The 23,128-nt window shown below is 41.2% G+C and overlaps 2 protein-coding genes across 2 annotated transcripts in view; both read right to left on the bottom strand.

Moving 5' to 3' along the window:
• agmo (alkylglycerol monooxygenase) overlaps positions 1–8,162 on the bottom strand; it is a 48,153-nt gene extending 39,991 nt beyond the window's left edge. The window contains exons 1-3 of the mRNA XM_006791829.3: positions 7,736–8,162; positions 3,801–3,931; positions 2,949–3,100 (exon numbers count right to left, since the gene is read on the bottom strand). Of these exons, the coding sequence (XP_006791892.1) occupies positions 2,949–3,100; positions 3,801–3,931; positions 7,736–7,843 (391 nt within the window). The 5' untranslated portion in view covers positions 7,844–8,162. The remainder of the gene's footprint in view (positions 1–2,948; positions 3,101–3,800; positions 3,932–7,735) is intronic.
• A 2,883-nt stretch (positions 8,163–11,045) lies between these two features.
• On the bottom strand, positions 11,046–21,726 carry meox2a (mesenchyme homeobox 2a). Its single transcript, XM_006791828.2, has 3 exons — positions 20,765–21,726; positions 16,493–16,665; positions 11,046–11,955 (listed from the first exon to the last, which is right to left on the bottom strand). Exons 1-3 carry the CDS (start codon positions 21,315–21,317, stop codon positions 11,737–11,739), a joined length of 945 nt encoding a protein of 314 aa, XP_006791891.1. The 5' UTR covers positions 21,318–21,726; the 3' UTR covers positions 11,046–11,736.
• Between the last annotated feature and the right edge of the window lie 1,402 nt (positions 21,727–23,128).

The following is a 23,128-nucleotide window of genomic DNA, read 5'->3' as shown; positions in this document are numbered from 1 at the left end:
CCATTTAAAAGGAAAACAGGCTTTTTAAACAGACGCCACATGGACTCATGAGTTCCTCAGCTCACAGAAAAATATGAGCATCCTGTCATCCTGCCAGGAAAGTGTGGTGCAGTCCCAGTCCATGTAAGACGAGGTAACTCGCATCTGTTCTTTGACACTCGTTTTCATTACCAGGTCATTGATCATTTAAAGGTTTAGTGTGCAGGTGATGTTAACGAAAGAAACGAGGATCCCTCATGTCCCTATAAAATAATAAAGTAATATGTGTGCATCTAAAGCTATTCCTCAATTAAACAGTGTGCACTGAAAAAAAAAATCCAAGTTACTCATCTTTGCAGGCACTACAGAGGTTGTCGTGTAGATTTTTAAAACTTGAATGCTGTATTTTCATCATTAATAGTTACACCAGACACTGAATGTCTGATTGGAATACAGTATAAGATGGTAAATTCCAAAGTGCCTAAACTCCAACTTACACAAAGACATAACCATGATGGTTATATGCCTTGCACTCTGAAAGTGCACAGTAAAAGTCAAGTAAAACTGACCACCAGCATCTTGAGCTGATGTTCTCGGTCACCTCAAAAGCACATAGGCCAGTTCAGCTGTGGCAGAAAGTTTAAAAAACACAGCTTCTGTTTACTCAGATTCTAACATCAACACAGAACCAGTGGACTTTCATCCAAAGCTATGTGGACTAGACAGCGGTCAGCTTGATGTGCCTCTGACACAAATAAACATCAGCGCAGGCCACAGATAAATAGCTCTCTTCCGATGTGCTGAGTGGCAGCTGAGCATCTGGCATGAACATCAGACAAGACATGTGGAGAAGCCTTTTTTGTAGAGCCAATACTCTACAAAATTCTTTGACATGTACATTTTTTTAATATGCTTTTCTTTTTTTTTTAAGACATATTCTGCAGGACGTTGCTACTTCTGAGACATGACTTTATACAGCCTGCTGCTGCAACAGCTCTGGGTTAAGACCGGAGTCCTCTGGAGACCATGGCCTCTCACATCTGCACAGCTCTAAAGCAGCTGGATGTAACTCAAAAATAATTGCTTCCTCTACAACGTCCAGAAAAGCATGATGTGCATCCTATCTTCACGACTCCTCCCTGTGGAGATGGCAACTAAATCAATATTTTACAGCCATTTATCATCAGCTAACTTTGCAGCTTTTGTTATTACTTTACATACTGGCCTAACAAGCGTAAGATCACCAGTTTGATCCCAAGAGGAGACAAATCCCTTTGCCATTTTGTGAGGTAGAGCATTCTGTGTATATTAAAATAAATGAATAAGGGAGCAGCCAAAAGCAGCAGAGTGATTCACAACTCAGCAGCATTAACCTGGATACATGTTTTAAATGGTTTTATTACTATTCACAAATTGCTCATTGTAAAAATTTTACAACAAACACCATGAATCCAAACTGACAGGAGTCACCAACCTTGACCAGGACAATGCTCTTTATAAGTTGATTTCAAGCAATGTTACAAAACAGTGTGGATCTAGATACTTGTGCACCTGGAGTTATGGAACACAAGACACATCTTGCAGAAATAAGCCATGGAAATGGAGGATCAACCCCAACTGAATGACCGGAATATCTCAGGTCTCTGCTTTTGCCAGTGGTAATGGTGCCATTTAGTGATAATTCTGTAAAGCAATTATTTGTCAACGACCTTTTTCTAAAGAAATGCAGACAATGAATAAAAACGAACGCACAAGGACAAAAACGATGATGCCATGTATGGACACTTGCTTCAACTATAAGGAAAATATTGTGGAGAGACTAGACCCAATAAGACCCAATCAAGTCAAGGGTTGGGAAGCGTATCTGTAACCGGAAGGTCGCCGGTTCGATCCCCGGGCTCTCTGTCCTGGTCGTTGTGTCCTTGGGCAAGACACTTTACCCTACCGCCTACTGGTGTTGGCCAGAGGGGCCGATGGCGCGATATGGCAGCCTCGCTTCTGTCAGTCTGCCCCAGGGCAGCTGTGGCTACAATCGTAGCTTGCCTCCACCAGTGTGTGAATGTGAGAGTGAATGAATAGTGGCATTGTAAAGCGCTTTGGGTGCCTTAAAAAGCGCTATATAAATCCAATCCATTATTATTATTATTATTATTATTATGTCCTTGTGCAGTAAGGTTAGACGGGCACATTTAATGCATCCCTGGGAAACTGCACTGCATTTTTTTTGGAAACGGTACAACTAGCTCCCATGCTCCGTTTCCCATGAAAATGCAAAGTAATGTCAACACGGGACGAAGAGAAGAATGGAAACATGGAAACATTTTGCGTGTGATATCAAGGAAAACAAGACGCTTCGCAAACCACGTGGAGCAACTTAGCGGCAAACAGATCCAACTTTTACTATTTCTATTTTAGTCAATTAACTGAACTTTAGATTTGGTTTGCTGTTATTCCTGTTGTGATATTTAGTTGAGTAAAACAAAATCAAGATGTGTTGTCAATTAACAACCTTACCCTGTTGGAACAGGTAAGAATATTTTGAATGTACTGTGCTCATTATGGTTGAAATTCCTGAATAAATAGAATCTCGCATTTAATATGTTACAATGTGTCTACATTGTAACATTGTAACATATTTCTTTGGCTACATTCAGCCAAAGAAATAATGACTATAAACTTGTAATTAACAAAAAAAAAACCAAACAAAAAAAAACCCCAAACATGTAACAAAAGAGACTTTTCCTGTGCTATAGTTTGTATTGACTGACTAACAATGGCGAACACAACAGAAGGTGAGCACGCAAATTTAAAATCAGGTATGTCGTTGGGGTTTTTTTGGGCGGGACTCAGAACTTTTTATCTGCACCCTACAGGTAAAGGAGCAATCGTGTTTTCAGAACACACGCAAAAAACAACAACTATCTGCACAATAAATTCCCTTCAGCTGTGGGTGAGTGTACGACTGGTACCGTGAGCAAAACGGTGGACCCAGTAGTAGCAAAAGTCCACTCCCAAGAAGGTGAACCACCAGGTCCAGGCAGAGTCCCAGGGCAGCTCCACCAAGCGGTAGTGGTTCCACACATGCATGTAAGCGCTCAGCTCACAGCCTCTCATCAGCAAGCTGTGGAGAGGAAAGGTCAAAGCTCAGTGTCGACTCAAATGTGCTTATGCAAGTACAGCATTCAGTTTGTGATTTGGTACAGCTGCGCTCCAAGGATCACGATAGTCATCTGTTCACCTTGTGTTCCACCTTGACAGAAATTTGTTTAATTTGGAAGTAATTTTGTACATCAGGTATTACAAAGCCTCCCCTGTTTGAGTTCCCATCATCCCCATTTCAATCCACATTTTAAAACGATGCAGAACTAGAAAAGATTATGTTCAACTAACTTAGAAACTAACTTTATATTTACATTGAAGATGAACCACTATAAGAACCATTTTAAGAGAACCACCTTAAAACCAATTTCAGTAAGCTGAAGTTTGTTTGAAAAAATAAACATTAATAGTTATATTCAGTCAGTTACATCCTAAACCTGCCATACTGCATCCTTTTATCACCTAATTTATCTGTTCCCTGCTGGCCTCCTCACATGAACTCACTTTTAACAGGTAATGGTTCTTTAATACAAGATCCAGAGTTACAGCACCTAAAAAAATAAACTAAAAAAACCTAAACTAAAAACAAACAAACAAAAAAAACAACAACACATTGCTCAGTCATATATAAAACACCAAATCACGGTGTTTAAAATGAACAGAAGCCAAATTATGCCTTATTTGCACTATTACTATGTGACCTGACCTGCCTAAACACTCACAGTGGGAGTCTGGAGACCATTCCAGCAGATAGGGAGGTGATTCCATCACTGATTGTGATCACTGGGGCCCCCGTCTTCAGAAAGCCCACCACCAGCTCCAGAACCATCAGTCCCACAAAGAAAGGAGTTGCCTGCACAGACACAAAATCATGATTCAGCAGTGTTACAAACCATGAAAACACAACTGCTCCAAGTCCTCTGTTGCCATTACCCGTTGTGTTGCGCATTTGTTTTGGCAGACGAGCTAAAAGCTTGCAGGACTTTCATGTCTTGTGATCCATGATGTTTGTTTCACTGTATGAGCCTGGAGCAACGGGTATAAAACCACAACCAATTGGCAGATTGGCGAACAAAAACATTTATCCAAGCACGGCAGCAGTGGAGGTAGAAATTATCTCAGTGGATGAATTAAACATCAGTGCTAACCAACAGCAAGCTTTCATTCCAGTGATGTCAGGCAGAACCCAAGGAAAATAGAATGAGGAGCAAGATCTTATTTTAAGAAACCTAATTGTCTTCACGCTCGCTGATAATATAAAGTCATACATGTTCAGAGAGAGCGCATTAAGTCTGTTAGGCTACGTAAGTAGATGGAGACCGCAGGTAAACAAGCTACGCATCTTATGTTACAGGAACAAGTAAAGGGCTGATGTGCCCTTTTCCAGCTCCATAATTTCATTATGGACCTCTACTAAATCAACTTTGCACGATTCACATTTCAGTAGAATTCTTACTTATCTTATACTGTGCCTTTATGCAATTCTTAAGTTCTTCTTTTATTAGAAACAACCCACTTCATTATCACTTTAAGGCCATCCTCCCTAAACAGTCAAATTTCTTCTAACTGGCTGATCTACCACATGGATTCATCCACGTTTGTATTCAATGCACATTCTGAGCCACAGTTTCATGAAACATGGAATTATTTGAGCTGACATCGGGTAGGCACACTGGTAGGAAAAAAAGAGACAATAAGAGCTGAGCGTTTCAGGCAAACTGACGTCTAAGGTTTTAGGTGTCCGGGGGGGGGGGGGGGGGGGGGGGGGGGGGGGGTCATCCTAGTCAGATACCCAAAGCACATCAACGTTTCTGCTTTTGATGTGTAGCAGCTTTGAACCCTTCCTGAATGACCAAGCTCCTCACCCCATCTCTAAAGGAGAGCCCAGAAACTAATATTCACTACTTCCATCTATGATCTTAATCTTTCACTCAATACTCACAGTTCACAGTCATTGAGGAGGGTAGGCAAGTACACTGGCCAGTAAATTGCCAGCTTCACTTTCATGCTTAGCTCTCTTCGCCACAAACAGATGGTACAGCAGCCATGTTACTACTGACGCTGCTCTCTACACCCTCTCCACTAAGTTAAGAAGGTCCCAATATATTTAAACTCCTTGACTTGGAGCAGAAGTTTGATCCTGAAATGGAGTGCACACTCCACCCTTCTCTGGCTGAGAAGCATTGCCTCGGGACTAATTGGGACCAATTCATACTTGGGACTAATTGTTATCACACTGTTTCATACTCAGCTGCAAACCTTGTGAGTTGGAGGTCACTGCTTGAAGCAGCTAGAACCACCACATAATCTGCAAAAAGCACCAAACTGGAAACCCCCCAACACTTGGCTGTGCCTAGAAATTCATTCTTTAAGTCTTGGAAAACAAATATGGCATTTTTAGCATAACCTCAAATAAAATTTTAAGAAAAGAGCCTCATCTGCTATGCAAGTTGGTTTTTAGTTTTTTTTTCTTTCAGATGAATGTTTGATAATTTTAAAAAAGCAGTTTAAAATACTCATAAGTCAAATAAGTATAATGTTTTTAAATTGTAAAGGACTGTACATAAACTTTTGGTGTTTTCACAAGTTGGAAAACACTCATCTGGAAAGATATGCACCAACTTTTACTCATTTTAAAGATACATAGTTAAAAACTGAAAGTTCACACTTAAAGAGAAACTAACAACAGTAGAAAGAGTTTCATGGGGTAAAATGCCTGTAAATGAATAAAACCTACTTTAAAAGAATAACTTCTTACATTGTAAGAACCAAAGAGCAAACAGAAAAAGTTGCCGTGAACACATGACAATAACTGCTTTTGACAAAACAAATGGTGAGCACCAAGCAAACAGTCAGTGACATGCCTTTATTTGTAACAGTGGTGGAAAGCCGTAATAACCTCTTGATGGGTTTGTCAAACATGGAACAAATTAGTGAGGGACGGGGTTAGCAAATGGGTCACAACAACGACAGGCAGCATGTGAGCCCTGCTGCTTAGCTTTAGCTCAAATGTGCTCATTGACCAAGTGACTGCAGTCATAAAGGGGACACATGGCCCCCACAAGAGCAGCAAGGAATGAAAGGCGTGACGAGACCACAGAGGAGCACATCTGCAGGTGAGGAGGGAGGAAGTGTGCGTATTCATGTGAGAGTGTGTGTGTGTGTGTGTGCACAAATCCCCATGTGAATGATTCAACTTTAACATGCAGGTGTGTGATGCAAGTGTGTGTGAATGTGTGCGCACAAGCAGAGGCGAGAGCGCCACCAGAGACCAGTGATCACACGCAACACTCCAACATCTGGCAGCAGACTGCAAAGCTGCAGCAAACAAATGGGCTCGCTGCGTAGGCAGACCTCCTCCAAACCCGCTGAGAGAGAGATTATCATTCTGGACGCTGGCCTAACCCCCCCCCCCCCCCCCCCCCCCCACCACCACCACCACCACCCCCCCGACATCACACCCCTTTCCTATCTAGCAGATAGTTTTACCGCTGCACCCCTGAGTTCTTGACAGCTTGCGGCAAGATTTTTCAGCAAGGCAAGCCGATTCTCAAACGGTGCATCAAAAAACAAAAAGAAAAGCTTCTCTTCATTATTTTGTCTTTTTAATACTTGCATCACCTTCTTTCTTTTCAGTTCTTTATGATCTTGCATGCAGTCACACTGTTCGCGATTATATTTTGAACTAAAAATTGCACAAGCCTTTTTTTAAACTTGAGTATACTTTGAGCTTGTGTGGACTGTTTGTTGTGACGTTGTAATAATTGTATTTTATTTTCTTCTGAATTCAAACCTACATGGAAAATGACATTTGTGGACCAGATGTCCCCCCCCCCCCCCCCAAACAGCCATTTTAAAAGGTCACAGTTGAGTGATGTTGGCTAAAAACATGCAGACTGACAAAACACTTTTATCACTGCTGTCTGAGAAATTTTGTGTTTGCATTTTAAATCACCAAACAGCTGAGAGAACACCCAAGCAAAATATTAATCACCAGTAAGCCCTGCAGCAACAACAAATTTGCTTTATCACACTTGTTAGTGGATTTTTAGGACTCCTGCTGTGGGGGTAATTGTTCTCCTCCCCTGATTTGCTCATAAAAACTCATAACAAACATGTGTTGTTAAACCTGCCCCAGCCATTTGTCACAATAAAAGGGGTAATTGAGATGCTGTAAAGTGACAGAAGGAGAAAAGAAAGAACGTTGCTATAAATTTTTCATTAGGCAGAAGTAATTAGATTTATATAAGTTGAGCAGATTGGTTACTGTGTTGATACAAATGTAACTTTTCCATACTTAATGCAATATTCTCCATAGGTTGACATTTATTAACTTAAACTTCAAATCTCGCTTCATATTACTATATTACTTGTGCACTTACTACCCAGGGCTCTGAATAAAAACTGTTCAGTTCAAAAGTCTCATTTAGAAAGAAGCAAAACAGACTGTTTGACCTTTGTCTTCTGACGAATACTTCAACTGTTTTAAATATGCCGATTTTCAGTTGATTGACTCAACTCAAATCGATACTTTACTGACCAGGTGAAAAGTCTCTGTCAAGTGTATCTGATAAAGTGAGGGGACAATGGGGCGGGTTCAGTATAACCCTAAAACACCAGATGTATTAGTTGTGAACGAGAACGAGGCGACACCCACCTGCTGCACATACTGAGGGACATCCTCCACTTTCTCAAAAGATGATTCATTCGGTGTGAGCATGAAAAACATGGCTCGGGCTCCCCTCGACACCGAATCGTACTCCATGGTTTCAGATCTGACAGCGGATCACTCACAGCTGCTACACAGGTGAGTTTCTGTTACCTGTGCAGGTGCAAAGTTCTGCTAAACCACTTCAAGACGTCTGCTCACAGTGCCCTGCACCTTTCACCTAAAGTAGGTCGCTTACGAAATAGAGAGCGTGCAAGCGGATGAGTAAACTTCTCACATCGAGGAAACCGACTCTGCCCGGGTTTAAAGTGGCCGCAGGGTTTTGTTACTGCGACCAATTACCTTTAAATCCCCTTTATGGGACGAAAGTTTACCTTTGGTCAGGCTGATACATTAGTATCATTTGACGTCATTTTATCTCGCGAGAGTTTGTTTACGCAGCTTACTGTCTGCGTGTGTTGGAGGGCGGAGAATGTTTTTGTGAGCTGAAGTGAAGTTATCCAGCTGTTTAATCTTCACGCACTGTTGCTATTTGTCTGAATGTCAGGTAAAACGGTTCAAAGTATTCGACAGGGTTACAGCCACTATGAACTAGACACGGGGCATATATGTATAGATTATATATAGTTTACAGTTTATATAGATTACAGAGGCATACTGAGAGATGCATCTCAGCACAGAAGTGAGTGAATAAGATCACCACACACTAGAACAGCTGACTGTCAGTGCGCAGTTCCCTCAACACATTTCCATTTATTTTTGGTCATGCTTTAAAACTAGCTGCACAAGCTGATGAATGACTTCTTTTTTGGTTTTAAAGAGACATGAGGGCTACTTCCCAAAGTCTGACCTGCATTGGACAATCAGCTCAGTGTCCTCTTCAGTCAAGCTGGGTACATGATTGGTGCAGAAGTGCCAAACTACTGTGAACCGAATGATTATACAGAGCTCAAAGAGCAGTAACTTATTGGGTGGACCTGGACCCTTAAAGGTCATAAACTAAATGTGAGATCTTGTGTTTGCAGGAGACACGTTACTTAAACCATAGAGACACATACTGTGCATGTTGTAGGCCTGTCATTGATCATGTGAAGGACAAATTCACAGTAGCATTGTATTATTTGGAGTCTGTTTTCCCAAATGCATCACGATGTAAATACTGTGAGTATACTGCCCTGGGGCAGACTGACCGTCCCAGGGCAGACTTCATTCATTCACTCTCGCATTCACACACTGGTGGAGGCAAGCTACGGTCAGTCCGCCCTGGGGCAGTGGGTCAGTAGTGACCGTAGCTTGCCTCCACCAGTGTGTGAATGCAAGAATGAATGAATGAAGTCTGCCCTGGGGCAAGGACACAACGACCAGGACAGAGAGCCCGGAGATCGAACCGGCTACCTTCCGGTTACAGATGCGCTTCCCAACCCCCTGAGCCATGGTTGCCCCCGCTGCTGCTCTGTCTGTTGATCATTGTTGGGTTCTAGTGGGAATGTGCCATGACTCACAGTGGTCATAAAGATGGTGTGCAGTCCCACATGAAGTGGGACATCTGGTCACTGTAACTGATTTAAAAATGGATGGGGGAGGGTTGGCTACATAAGGCTACATAAGGAGGTAACAACCTCTGGGATTTGACCCTTTAATGAGATGTTTTTGTTTGTTTATTTGTTTGTTTTTAATCATGTAGCTTATTTGAAAGTTAAAGAAAGACAACTTAAACTCATCTATTTGTTCAGTATCAGGTAACAAGGGAATATTAATTTTTTTTATATTTTGAAATTAAAGTTAATTTTTTAATGCTACCTAAGAAAATGCCCAAGATGGCTACCAAGTAACAGGATTTGATTTTTGAAGGGTTTTGTTCCATTCAACTAAAATAAATTCTAAGGATTTAGCCTTACTTATTGTTTTACACTTCTTTTTGACCATGCAAATATGTGCATTGCATCCTATATCATGATGTACAATTAGTGAGTGCCTTGCTAACTAAGCTTGATAGCCAACCAGAGCTATCCTTAGCTGATAATAAGACTCAGTGCTGGATAAAATATTTAACATTTTCTGTTCATATACATTCTTTGCCATGTTAAAGAAGACCACCTTGTTATTTCTTTGGTTCCAAGTCGCATGGAACACACTCACCAAATCCTTGCAAGGCAGTAGTGAAACTGTGAAAAGTGTGACACAAAGCAGAAACAGAGACCATTTACCTTCAAAGTAAAAGCTGTGGCTTTTGAAACACGTTGACCACAGCTCTAAGGTACAACTTTTACTTTGAAGTCAAATAGTCTCCATTTATAGTTTGTTTTGCACTTTTTCAAGCTTTACTGCCATTTTGCTAGTAGTTAGCAAGTGTTTGCAGACATGCCTGCATCTTCCATGCAAACTATGGGCAACCCCAATAATTTGCTGGCGACCAGTTTTGCCTAGTGACAGCAAACAACCACCAGGAACCACATGACAAACCAGTCAGGGAATGCACATTTTCCCTCTGTAGCTGTGGTTGTGTCACATCTGATATGGCAGACAACTCTTGAGCTGTATGCACATAACATCATGCAAAAACCTCTGATCTGATTTATAGAGGTTTTTGCATGATGTTATGTGCATAAAGCCATATACAGGCAGATTGAAGTTGGGCAATTTTTGCCTTTATTCAAGAGTTTATACGTAAACTTTAGAGGCTTAAAGAAAGAGGCTTTACTTACTTGCTTTTGTTTTAATTACAGCAGCCAAGGTCCAGAGGTCAGGGGAAAGCTGGTTGTGGCAGGTGAGGTGGCAAGAACATATCCGTGACTTGTTTATCAGTTACATATATGGTCTGTTACATTGCGGACGATACTGTTCCCAGGTTAAAATTGAAGACATTGTGGAAACAGTGAGTGTTTCATATTTGTAAATACTGTCTAAAGAATAATCCATGGAAATAAAGTGGCAGGGAAAACGGGAAAAAAGAAATCACGCTCATGCTGTGGGTTTGGGGGAGCGAAAAAGAAATGCAGTGGTGCCTCTTAAACAAATTAGCATGCACAATCACAACGTGCTGAAAGATGAGATCAAGACATGAAATTATTTTCAACTGGATGTTGTAACAGAATCCGATCCGTTGCGTGCTGGAGCCCCTACCCTGCCCCCAGGCAAAGGTGATTTTAGTTTGCTCCCACATCACCGGCTTTCTACACACTCTGCAATTTTTAATTGGTTTCGGCTTCACTTCGTGGAACATACATTCATCACCTTGGATTCGTAAGTGTGGATGGCTGCATAAATGGGGGGAAAAAGTTGTACATAAGAAATTCCATTTACCACTGGTTAAATTTTTATTCGATTTGCAACAGACCCTGAAAAGGGGGTTTCAGATTTGTTTGCAAAACATCATCTCCAGTCAGAAAAGTGTCAGCTTAAGAACCATCAGTGTTTATTACTGCATGAGCTGAATAGTCTGGGTATAGAATCGTTGTTAAGGTAAAACAATACTGATATTTATTTACAAATCATTTATATTAGCTAGGCAAATTTCATTTCCTGGCACTTGATTTGACCAATAACTCCATTACATTCTAATTTACAGTTTTTACAGTAGAAACCGATTGAGGAGCAGACTGTATGTTTAACAGTGCAAATCAAAGCCACAGCCTGCTTTTCTCAAGGCAAACATGGAATGTTTAAATGAATATGATTTCCAAATTTGTTTGTACTGTTCAGAAGAATTCTATAACCAATGATCTCACATTTCCAGATTCATAATATTTTTCTCTTTTTTGGCATTTATTGAGGACTTTCTAAACCACCGTCTCCTTTTATGTGCTCAGTTCATCAAATTTACATTTTGCCTGCATGACAACTCCGTCTCTACTATACATCATTCCTCTGTACATTTGTACATGTTTTTTAGCATCGTTGTATGACGATGGCGAATCAGCAAACAGCAGTCCTTCTAAGGACGGTCCTGAGGCGGAGGCTCCGGGGGCACAGGGTTGCACGTGTGTGCATCATAAGTGGGCATGCTCAGAGCTCTGGTCGCTGTCATGACTGTCTTCATTGGCTAAGGAGTCCGTCGAATGGTGGAGCGCCGCAATGCCAGAGAACTCTGAAGGCAGCAGCGTCCCCTTTTTCACGTTCACCAGTTCTTTCTCTCGAGCTGCTGCCCCCTGCTGGCCACCCTTCACTCTTTTCCACTTCATCCTTCTGTTCTGGAACCACACCTTCACCTGCAGGGAGACAGAAAATATCAATGTCGTTGCACAACTCAACATAAATCACCAAAAAGTAATTAAGAAGCCTTAATGCTCTCGACAGCAACTTTCTCTTAAACTTTGGCAGCTATTTCTGCACCAACAATTATGTATGGATGTTCGGTTACATCTGGCACTTGGTGTCTACCTGTTTTTCCCTGACTCAACAGCCCCGACCGTATTTACGTCTCTCAAACTGATGATTAAGCTGTTGCTTAAAACGGTTTACACGTCAAATAGAAGCAGTGGCTCCGTTAGTGTCGACACACGCGCTCGAAGGGAGGGGGGAGGATGAGATGGGAAGCCGAGCTTGTCCCTGTCATGCAGGGTGGAAGCGGTTTATTTTTGGGGAGTGTCATTCCCAGGGGGGTGAGCAGTCACATGGTCAGGAAGTTAGTTGACAGCACAAACGTTTGTCTTAAATGTTAAGAGTGTACAATGGACTGAGCACCACCTCGGATTCTTCACATGCTTTGGGGTCTTTGCCAAAAGCAGGAGAGGGATAAGGACTGAAGCTGAGCAGCATTTATTTAGTAATATTCTCAAGATATCAGAAAAATGTACTATTCAGACTCACCTGCAGTGTACCTGAACTGCTTAACATTACACTGAAAGTGACACTCAGTTTATACAAAATACCAAAGACCCTGAACTCAGGTTTGGGTAGGTCAGGTGTGAAACAAGCATGTAGGGAGAACTTATAGGGCACTTGGTTTTCTGGAAATGGCCTCTCTGGAAACACTCTGGTGCACTAATGTAATACACGTACAAAAGAAGACAAGAAGCACTGGTTCATGCAATTTCAAATTTCAAGTCAAAAATGATATTGATTAAAACCTTCAAAGTTTGATTAGGTTTATATCACATTTTTGTTTACAACATTTAATGACTGCAATTAGGTGTGTAGCTACAATCTACTCTCTTATCTACTCTCAATCTACAATAAACTCTGTTAAACCCAGTCATGCAAGGGATTAGGCGTTGGAGCTGTACAGCTGCCATCTTTAAAAATATTTCTATTTTTGCAAGACATAAAACATCCATCAGATTTCCCCAAACAGCACACGCAGCATAAATCAAGAACTGATTGCATTGCCAATATTTACCTCACTATCTCTTGCTGTATACTTCCCAGACCAAACTGAGGTCACACACAACATATGCTGCATAAGCTGACGAAATTTCACACACATTTCCTGCTCTGTAAAGCCACGTAAAGATTAATTGCGATAGTCTTGGAGAAGGCTGAAAAAAAGTTGGGCCTTTTCTTGAGTTTTTGCGACTTTGAAAATGTGATGGAAAAGCAGAGCATGACTTAAACACATTAAGGTACATTTCACATTCATGTTACAATTTACATTTGCTTTCAGCCTGAGAAGCACATTACTCTGAAAGTCTACAGTCACCACATTTAGTGGGATTCAAAGATTTCACTACGTTTTCATATAAACTTAATATACACTGTAGCTGTTTGCTTCGTTAGGTACACCAGCTCAACTGCTTGTCAACGCAAATGTTCATCAGCCAATCACATTGCAACAACTCAATATATTTAGACTTGTGGGCGTGGTCAAGCAGATCTGTTGTTAAATCCAACCATCAGAATGGCAAAGAAAGGTGATTTAAGTGACTCAGAATGTGGCATGGTTATTGTTGCCAGATGGGTTGGTCTGAGTATTTCAGAAACTTCTGATCTGCTGGAATTTTCCCACACTACCATCTCTAGGGTTTACAGAGAATGGTCAGAAAAAGAGGGACTATCCAAAGAGCAGCAGTTCTCTTGGCAAAAATTGCTTTGTTGATGCCAGAGGTCAGAAGAGAATGGCCAGATAGTTTTGTGCTGATAGAAGAAAAAGAAGAAGAGCCTCTCTGAATGCACTACAAGTCACCAAAGAACGGGAAACAAAATTGGAGAACAGGATTGGAAAAACATTGGCTGTTCTGATGAGTCTCAATTTCTGCTGCAACATTTGGATGGTAGGGTCAGAATTTGTCGTAAACAACACAAAAGATTGGCTCATCCTCCCTTGTATCAACAGTTTATGCTGGCGGTAGTGTTGTAATGGTGTGAGGGAAAACTTTCTTGGCACACTTGCAGTTCCGTCATACCAAGTGAGCATCGACTAAACACCACAACATGCCCGAGTATTGCTGCTGACTACGTCCATCCCTTTATGACCCCAGCGTACCCATCTTCGTGCCCCTAACATGCCATGTCACAGATCATCTCAAACTGGTTTCTTGAACATATCAGTGAGTTCACTGTACTCAAATGGCCTCCATAGTCACCAGAACTCAGTTCAAGAGAGCACTTTTTTGGATGTGAAGGAATGGGAGATTCCCATCATGCATGTGGAGCAGAAAAATCTGCAGCAACCGTGTAATGCTCTCATGTCAGTGTGGACCACAATCTCTGCTTATTAAAGTGGTTGGTGAGTATATACCAAACAAATCTCTATTCAGTTTTGTTAAATGTACTTTTTTACAACTGTAGTTTTGCATATTCATAAAACTTATAAAGTCTTTTATTTAAAAAAAAAAAGTACTTTTACACATTATTTGCATAACATGTTAAGAAACAAAGATATCAGTGTGTTTTTCCTGCCCCACACACCACACAGTTACAAAATCGCACAGTTAAACAGCATCACTGACCGTCTTATCCTATTAATAGCTAAACCTTTACACTGTCCTTTGAAGCACAAACCCTGGAAACCACATCAGATATCCACAAGAATCAAAGTCTAAAAACACATGACTGAAAAAAAAAGATCCCAACACTAGAGTACTAAATTAAACATTAACAGTCCCATGATCCTTTGCACTCGTGGAAATATTCCATTCTCAAAAAAGTCAAGTAGCAACTTTTTAACAACGTGTTCTATTATGCAAGTAATGCACACAGCCCAGTAAAAACTAGGTTAAATTTATTAAAACATAATTTTAAATGAGGACATTTACAGTGCACAGTAATAGACCCTTGGTGCTACACTGGCCTATTTGCAGTCTTGACTTGTCGCCCACTTAAAACATTGGCTTACAAAGCAAACAAAAAAATTTGAGGCTCAACTGCTGAAATCTTACGACAAGCAAGAGGGAGAAAACCTTTTCCCAAACACTTTTCCAAAACCGATTGTTGTTAAATGAAGGGATGATGCAACAAGGGGAAACATGTCCCAGTTCCAGTTTCTTACTGTGTTTTTGGCATCAAATTAAAATGAAATTATATGTTAAAAATGTATGATTCTCAAATAGATTGACACACCTATTTATTGGCTTATGTAATCTTTGCATTTAAATATATATTTTAAATTATTTGCATTTAATTATGTATTTATTTACATTCTAAATGGGGGGACAGGGTCATAAATCAAGACTTTTCCTTGATTTAATCTTTAATCTTAAATCAATTTAAGATTAATCTTTTCTTTTCCTCCCTAACAAATCACCTCTTTTGAAATTTAGGTTTGCATGTTTAGTAATACACTTTAATTTGTGTCTGTCTGTTTAATCTATTTATACATTTTAGTGCAACTTCTTTTACTTTCTTGTAGCTGACATATTTATATGTGAAAGCAGTAAGAGTAAGTGGAACTAAAATCATTAATGTGTTCCACTAAGCTCTGGAATTTAACCAACATGCATGCTATCAAATTGGTCTCTGAGCGTGGGCCGATTGATGTAAAATGCAGGCACATGAAATAAATAACAGGAGACAAATGGTTGAGGGAAGGAAAAAGTGTAGTGTCTGTTGTTCTGTGACACCCGTTTGGAAGCTTTAACTCACACTTATATATATGCAATATTATGCAGTGTGATACACACACACACACACACACACACACACACACACACACACACACACACACACACACGTGTGTGTGTGTGTGTGTGTGTGTATATATATGTATATAATTTGTGGTTCTAATGTGGTGATTTGCTTCTAAGAGCATCTCATAAAACGTCTGTTTTTTACATTCAAACTACACGTTATCACAACGCAAAATATTGCTGGCATGGGGTCAACTAAGTGTGAGTTAAAGCTTCCAAACGGGTGTCACAGAACAACAGACACCCACACTTTTTCCTTCCCTCAACCATTTGTCTCCTGTTATTTATTTCATGTGCCTGCATTTTATAGCAATCGGCCCACGCTCAGAGACCAATTTGTATTTGCAGGGGCAGTGGGAGAGAGGAAGTGACTTGCTAGACAGCACTTCCTTAAACCCGTCTCCCTGTCTTGACTGTGGATGGCCTGAAAGAATAGTCAGGAACATCTGGAATATGATAGTCCCTTCATACAGCCACATCTGGAGTACAATAGCCCTCACACCGAAGTTACAAAAACACAGTAGCAAGCTGAAAAGCCTCCTCGTCGTCCCGAGGCCGCCTTTGTTTTCACAACATGGCATTAATGTGCTAATGAGGGGGGGGTGGGGGGGTGGGGGGGGGAGGGGGGGTTCAATAATGTCTAAACCCAGGGGAAAACAAACAGTGGTGGCTAGGAACATACTTGTCTTTCAGTGAGGTCGAGGTTGACAGCAATTTCGTAGCGCCTTAGTCTGGTTAGGTAGTTGTGGTGGGCGAACTCTGCCTCCAGCTCTCGGATTTGCTCCTTGGTGAACGCCGTCCTCTCCTTCCTGGGCTTGCTGCTCACGTCTGACTTGTAATTCCCATCCTGGGACTCTGAAACCAAACACCACACAGGTTTGTGTTGCACTCAGAGCAGATTTATATGCAGCAAAAATAAAAATAAGGCAAATGTTACGTGGCAGGTGCAAATCAGCAGGGGGAGAAAAGGGGCAAAGTAAGAGAACCAGTGAGAGCTGTCAGTCACACTTTATTGTTCAGACATTGTTTATGAATACTTTAAGTGGCTGGAAGGACTCGTGGGCGGCAACACATGTGTGTCTGCACGACGGCAGCTGTGCTATTACAATAGGCTGGCTCTTTTACTGTCAACATGGATGTAATTTGGCTTGAAGAAGTCTGCTGCTCCAGCTTTAAATTTTATATCAGGAAAGGAAAAAGTGTCTGAAGTGCTGCTATTTGCATTTATTTTGATCCCATTATTTTTCAGCTGTGTGTCTTTTGATTGCCATTAAGTTTGCAGTTTTCAGAAAGTCAGCAAATATACTGCAGTCATAAGATCAGATGTTAGATATGCAAAATCCAGGAAGCTGCAAATGAACGTCTTGAAAAATGCATATACCAGTAATAGAAATATGGGCAAAGTGGTAACTTGGAACAAATTATGCACTTCCTTAAAAAAAATAATAAATTCCTAGCTTGTGACATCTCCACTTTAATTCATCATGCCAGAAAAATACTTTTTGTTTTGGTATTTCCACAAACTTTCTGAAGAAAACACATACGGCTCATTTGCCCTCCAAAATTTTCCTATTGTGAGCAGTCTTTGTGGTTTCTCTGTTGGACGCGCTTCAGTTGCACATTGCACTTGAAGGCAGCAGCGATTGCATGCTAATTCATCTGCGGTCCTGTTCTGTCGTGTGTGTTAATCCAGCAGGTCTACGTCAAGCCAAACTGTAAATAGTCGTGCAGCTCAGAGCCAGACTCACAAACGGTGCAAAGTGTGAAGCCACATAAGAGAGGAAACTTCAACTTTAACTCAGATTTGTCCCATCGGGGACCCCTGCTGGTTCTGTTTTCCTGTCATGAAGAAAATCTTCCTTCTAATTAAGTGTATATTTTCTCAAGCAAAATAACTCCCTTGAGTCTGAAGAGAAGATGAGAGGTAAACTGAAACTGCCCTACAAAAGTTATATTTGTATGGTAGTCACACAGTTTTAGAGCCAAGGACAAACAAAACATATATAAGACTGCAAGAATTCCCTCACGCGTTTTATGAAATGAAACCGATCATTGCTTGACCCGCAACTTGTGTCCAGCTCCCCCTTGACCTTGCCTTTCCCTCTCTGTAATTTCAGTCCTTTTGCTACAGTGTGTGTCTTATTGAAGCAGGCCTTTCAGATGTGTTCATCCGCTCTCGCTGGTAAACACAGACATTGTGTAAAGAGAAATAAAAGTATAACAGAGCCAGCTGCTCCAGACCAATAGGCCTGGAGCTGAAACAAGCGGCGGGCTTTTATGACCCAGCCACTACACCACAGCAATTAGGTTCTCCCTGTAACTTTCATCTCTCCACAAAAAAGCAGGAATAATATGAGAAAAATACATGCACCCAGACGGGGCACGTCGTTGAGGGTTCCCAAATGAACTTAGCGCATTACAGGAGTGACGCTTTTAAAAAATAATGTAAGATTGGATGGATAAAATGATGATCGGGTTATTTTTCTTATGCTGGGAACATAAGCACTGGTTGTTTTCCTTTTACGGAATTTTCTTTTCCTTTTTAATTTTATTTTTAATGCACAAAAAGAATTCAAACACATCAACGATGCCGCAATGTTTTTCTTAAACTGCTTTAAAAGAAATTTCGAATGCCAGCAAAACGCCTTCGGCACTTCACTCGTCTGTTTTACAACTCTGCCTCAACAAAATAAGACTCGAAGCACCTTTTATTGTTCCCCACAGAAAATCTAGTAACTTTTAAAGGACGACCACTCCCTTGACAGTGCTGCGCAAATGTGTCCGAGAAACTCCGCAAAGGCCCTCTGCCGTCACTGCAGCTGAAAGTCTGCTGCAGGTTCCCCAGAAACCAGACACACGGACTCATCTCATTAGCTGACCCTCCGTCCTTCCTTAAGGAAACATTCACAGTTGGGTATTAAAGACAGAAAGCCGAGAAGCTTCATATTTGAGCAAAAAAAAGGGGGTAAACTCTAGCATGGAAGTGAGCTCTCGGGTTTTGTTATTATTTCTGTATCTAAATTCAGGTTTCGCTCAAGTTTCTCGTCCAGATGGCGAAACCTAATCAGAGCTCTATCTCATGCAACAGGCAGCGCCCTGATATTTAGACAGCTGACTGAGTCAGCAGCCTAGTTAGCCCCAATAATCAGCGTGATTGGTGTTAGCATTGGGAGAATGCACTGCACATGTAATGAGTATGCAGTGACTATTGTTGCAGAGGAAGTGGGATCTGGAGGCAAGGGCTCAGTTTTCCAGTGATTTGACAAAAGAGGAAAGGGAGTAGGAGGTAGAGTAATGAATTAATGGGTTAAATGTACTATTTCAACATTTTGCATGTGGACAACTGGGCATTTAGTGCAAAGGAAAATAAAACGTTGAAATATTTGTCTTTTTATGTTGTAAAATGGCAAATATTTCCGTTCACTTATGGAGTTTCTAATAATCAACGCAGAATTTGGATTGAAAACTAAATTAGTGCCAGTGGTGTTTTGTTTGTATTTTTATTTAAAGTCAGTCTGAAGTTAATCCTGTTATATTTCCCCAACTTTTGGTATATAAACGTGTTGTCAGCTACAGCAACACCCAACCAGTCAGAGGGGGAAAAAACACACCAAGTATCCTGTGGAGATGTGGGAATATCACCGGTCAACTGCAGATGATGCACTGTGAGTACAGAGACCTTATCCAAAGGGTGCAGGATTAGCAATGACAGGCTGCAATCCTCAAATGGAAACAAACTGGCAAGCAGACTTTCTGCGAGAAACTCTAACTGATATCACTTTGCTAGTGAGATTTCTTGCGACCCGACCCCGGCCATTTGTCATCGTGTGATTGATTATTGTGGTGCCTGCAGGTTGCAAAGGTTTTGCAGGTCATCAGCTGGTTTAGTATCAATTTAAAAAATTGTTTAAAAAGGTGTTTATTTATTAATGATTTGTGAGAAGTGTGCTTTTTATAATTATCTGTGGTTTTGAATTTTTAAATACATTTGTATGAATGAGGCCCGATTCAAGAACAATAAAATGATTATACGTGCATAGTTGAAGGGTGATTTTTGGGAGAATCACAAATGTAAAATTTAACAAAAAGGTGTCGTTAAAGCTCACTGCCCTCAGGACCTTTACTGTACTGAACATACAACTGCCTGTAGATAAAAATAAAGAAAACTTGTAATGGTCTTTTAAATTTTATAGGAATTAAGTGGTTTTTTTGTGATAATAAGATCATTTAAAATCAATAAAAAAAGATCAAATATTAATATGATTATCTACATTCATTTTGTAACAGTAGGAAGTTCCCTATCTAAACTTGGCCTTTGTTAAACATGACACTCAAATATTTTCACTTTCATTTTACTTCAGTAAACCTGCAGTTTTTAGTAAATGAAAACAATTTGCGTCCGCCCGGTTGTTTAGTGTGCCATGAGGCACCGGTGTAGTCTTTTACAATCCATGACATTAATTCTTTACTGCCCTCTTTATTCTCAGCTCTCTAAAAAGTGTCGCAACAAACCAGATGTGATTTTTAAACAAAACATGCCAGTAGTCAGATGTGCCCGCACACCTATGATGTGGCCTTTGCTCCACGCTTCAGTCCGCCTGTCGCCTCCTGCCTCGCTGCGTGTCAGCCGGCACCTACAAACTGCTTTCCAGACATTTTTTTGTTTTTGTATCGGAGCTGCAGAATTCCCAACAGTCGTGCTGTTGAATGATTTAGAGTGATGTGTACAGATGTTTCTGTTATTCTTGAGCTCTGTGCGGAATTTCTTAAACGCTGATATTTATGTTAAAATGTTTATCCAAGTAAAATAATGAACAAAGACATTTTAGAAATGCCTCCAATGTATTTTACATGAAGTCTCGGGTTGTGCAATGTGTCAGCTTTAAAAAACACACGAATCTCTGCCTTTAGAACTGCTTCACTTCTCGCTTCAGAAAATCCCAGCTTCTCTTACCTGAACTGTCACTTTTCCTCTTGCCGTTTCTCTTCTCGGCCTCAGCAGGTGACAAAGTCTGTCTGCCAAAGTCTGCAGGCACACAAGAGGCCCCTGTAGGGGTGCTGCCACTGCCGAGACTGGGGGTGCTGGCGCACATACTGGGCCCACCGGGGTGGCCCAGGTCTGAAGGCGTGGGCCCATTGTCGTGGGATGAGTGGGAGTGTGGGTGGCAAAGACTGTGGCGAGTACTGCTGCCAGGTGACGGCATCTGCGGGATATGCCAAGATGTATGGTGCTGAGGTGGGTGGTGATGCTGCTGGGAGGGCAGGTGGCCGCGGTGAGGGTGGTGGTGGTGCTGCCCAGGAAACAGGCTGTCGTCACCCGGGTAGCTGGAGATGATACAGGGCGAGGGTGAGGAGGTAGAGGAGGAGGACGACGAAGAGGCCAGGTCAGGGTAGGAGACGTGGTCCGAGCGTCCGTGAAGCGCCAGGGGAGACTGGGTGAAGGCGGGATGTAGGGCCTGGGCCGGGGCGTGGGGGCTCCGCAGGCAGCCGAACAGTGTGTGATCCATTGTGTGCAAACACACACACGGCCCTCCAGGAAAGGCGAGAAGGGCAAGCGTAAGAAGCAATGTTACTAAATCAACCAAAAACAGAAAGATCTCAAGCGCATATCCAAGATGCTTCCCTTTCTCCCTTGACTATCCCAAAACTTTTCTCTTCAGTTAGGAAAAAATAGTCAGAGCAACAAGTAAAATGTGTTTTGAAATGGGTGTCCTGTGGTAATCCAGAGCATGCGGCCAGTTGCCAGGCTGTACAGGATAAACAGTTAGCCCAGGACAAGTTGCAGCTGAGCCTCTCAGATGTCAGGAGGAACACGGGACTGGAGCTCGAGGCTGGGAGCAGAAGGAGGTTCCTAGGAACTGCAGAACGAGGGGAGCCAGCGCAGGGGATGTTATAAATAGGGTGTAACGTGAGAGGGAGGCTGGGTCATAGACTGCATACGCGCTACTGACCACATACATATGATCACCCTCCAAAAAGCACAGCATAATAAATCTGTACTATTAAAATGGCTGAGCCTCAGGAAAGAAGGCAATTTATTTTGGACTTGGATCTGACCTCGGGTGGCCATCTTTTTTTCCTCCAAGAAAACAGCCTTAATGGTTCATGGGTGGGGCTGGGGGAGGGAGAGGGAGGTCGTATGAGGGGAAGGGAGAGAGTGTGAAGAGAGAGCGAAGGAGAGCTGTCAGGGGTTAACTCAGCGTGTCACCCCATCTTTGTCAAAAGTTGGTGGTAGCGGGCAGGATGCTTGTAGCGTCCATTAAAGGTCACTTTAAGCCATCACTATCATGATCATGTGATGTTAAGAGAGCTATTTTGTCACTGCGACGCAGACTTGCAACTTATTGGCAACAAATATGAAAAGTTTGGTTCCAAAATAAGTGTTTGAGTGAAAGGAAGGCTAACGTTTTGCCCATGCTAGACTTAGAATGACCACGGTTCCTTTTTAATGTAGTGTAACCAATCATTTTGTGAATGTGACTTTTTTTTTTTTTGGAAATGGTGTTTATCTCATTTTGAAATGAAACACATCATTAAACCGATATGGATACATTTCGACTTTTGATACGAGGTCATGAAGGTCACGAATCTGCTTCCTGAAATAACAAACTTTATTCCACTATTTTTTAGCACCAATAATTGCCGTGGCAAATGTGGAAATGCTATTGTATACAATTTCAGATGCCAACACATTGTTTTTGTATAAACTATGCTTGTAACAAATTCTCTCTCTCTCTTTATATATATATATAACTTAAATATAAGTATACGGAGAGTATTCGAGTGTAGAGAAGGAAATGAACAGAAGGAAAGTTGTTCATAAATTCTTTGCTCCTAACATTAGTTTCTCTCTTTAAATTTGTTTGGCTATAAAAGAAAAGTCATTCTTTGTGAGAAGTAGGGGGGAAAATAGCAGCTGGAAAACAGCTGTGAATGTGTCACTGGTTTCTCTTATTTTCTCTAATTATTTAGATCCAGAGCTCAACTAAAGCTCAAATAAAATCAAATAAAATTCATTTATTTTTCTCCTGTCAACCTCATTTAAGACAAAGTCTTGGAAGAAAAAGATGAGACATAATAATGATTTGTAGCTGTATGGTATTGACCTAATGGGGGAATTATAAAAAAGGTTCTATGCAATTAAATGTTCTTAGTCGTGTAATTTAAAATGTAACACTTTGCGTGATATTGGTGGTTCATATAATAGAATTAAATTGTAACTTAAGGGTTTTACATTTTCGGTGACATACAGATGAATAATCATCTGATAGATATCTCCTTTCCTTCCTACTTCTGTTTTCTAAAACTCAAAAGCACA

This window comes from Neolamprologus brichardi, chromosome 11 (genome assembly GCF_056152115.1).
Source record: "Neolamprologus brichardi isolate AB-2024 chromosome 11, ASM5615211v1, whole genome shotgun sequence".
NCBI lineage: Eukaryota > Metazoa > Chordata > Actinopteri > Cichliformes > Cichlidae > Neolamprologus > Neolamprologus brichardi.
This window is presented reverse-complemented; position numbering and strand designations above follow the sequence as displayed.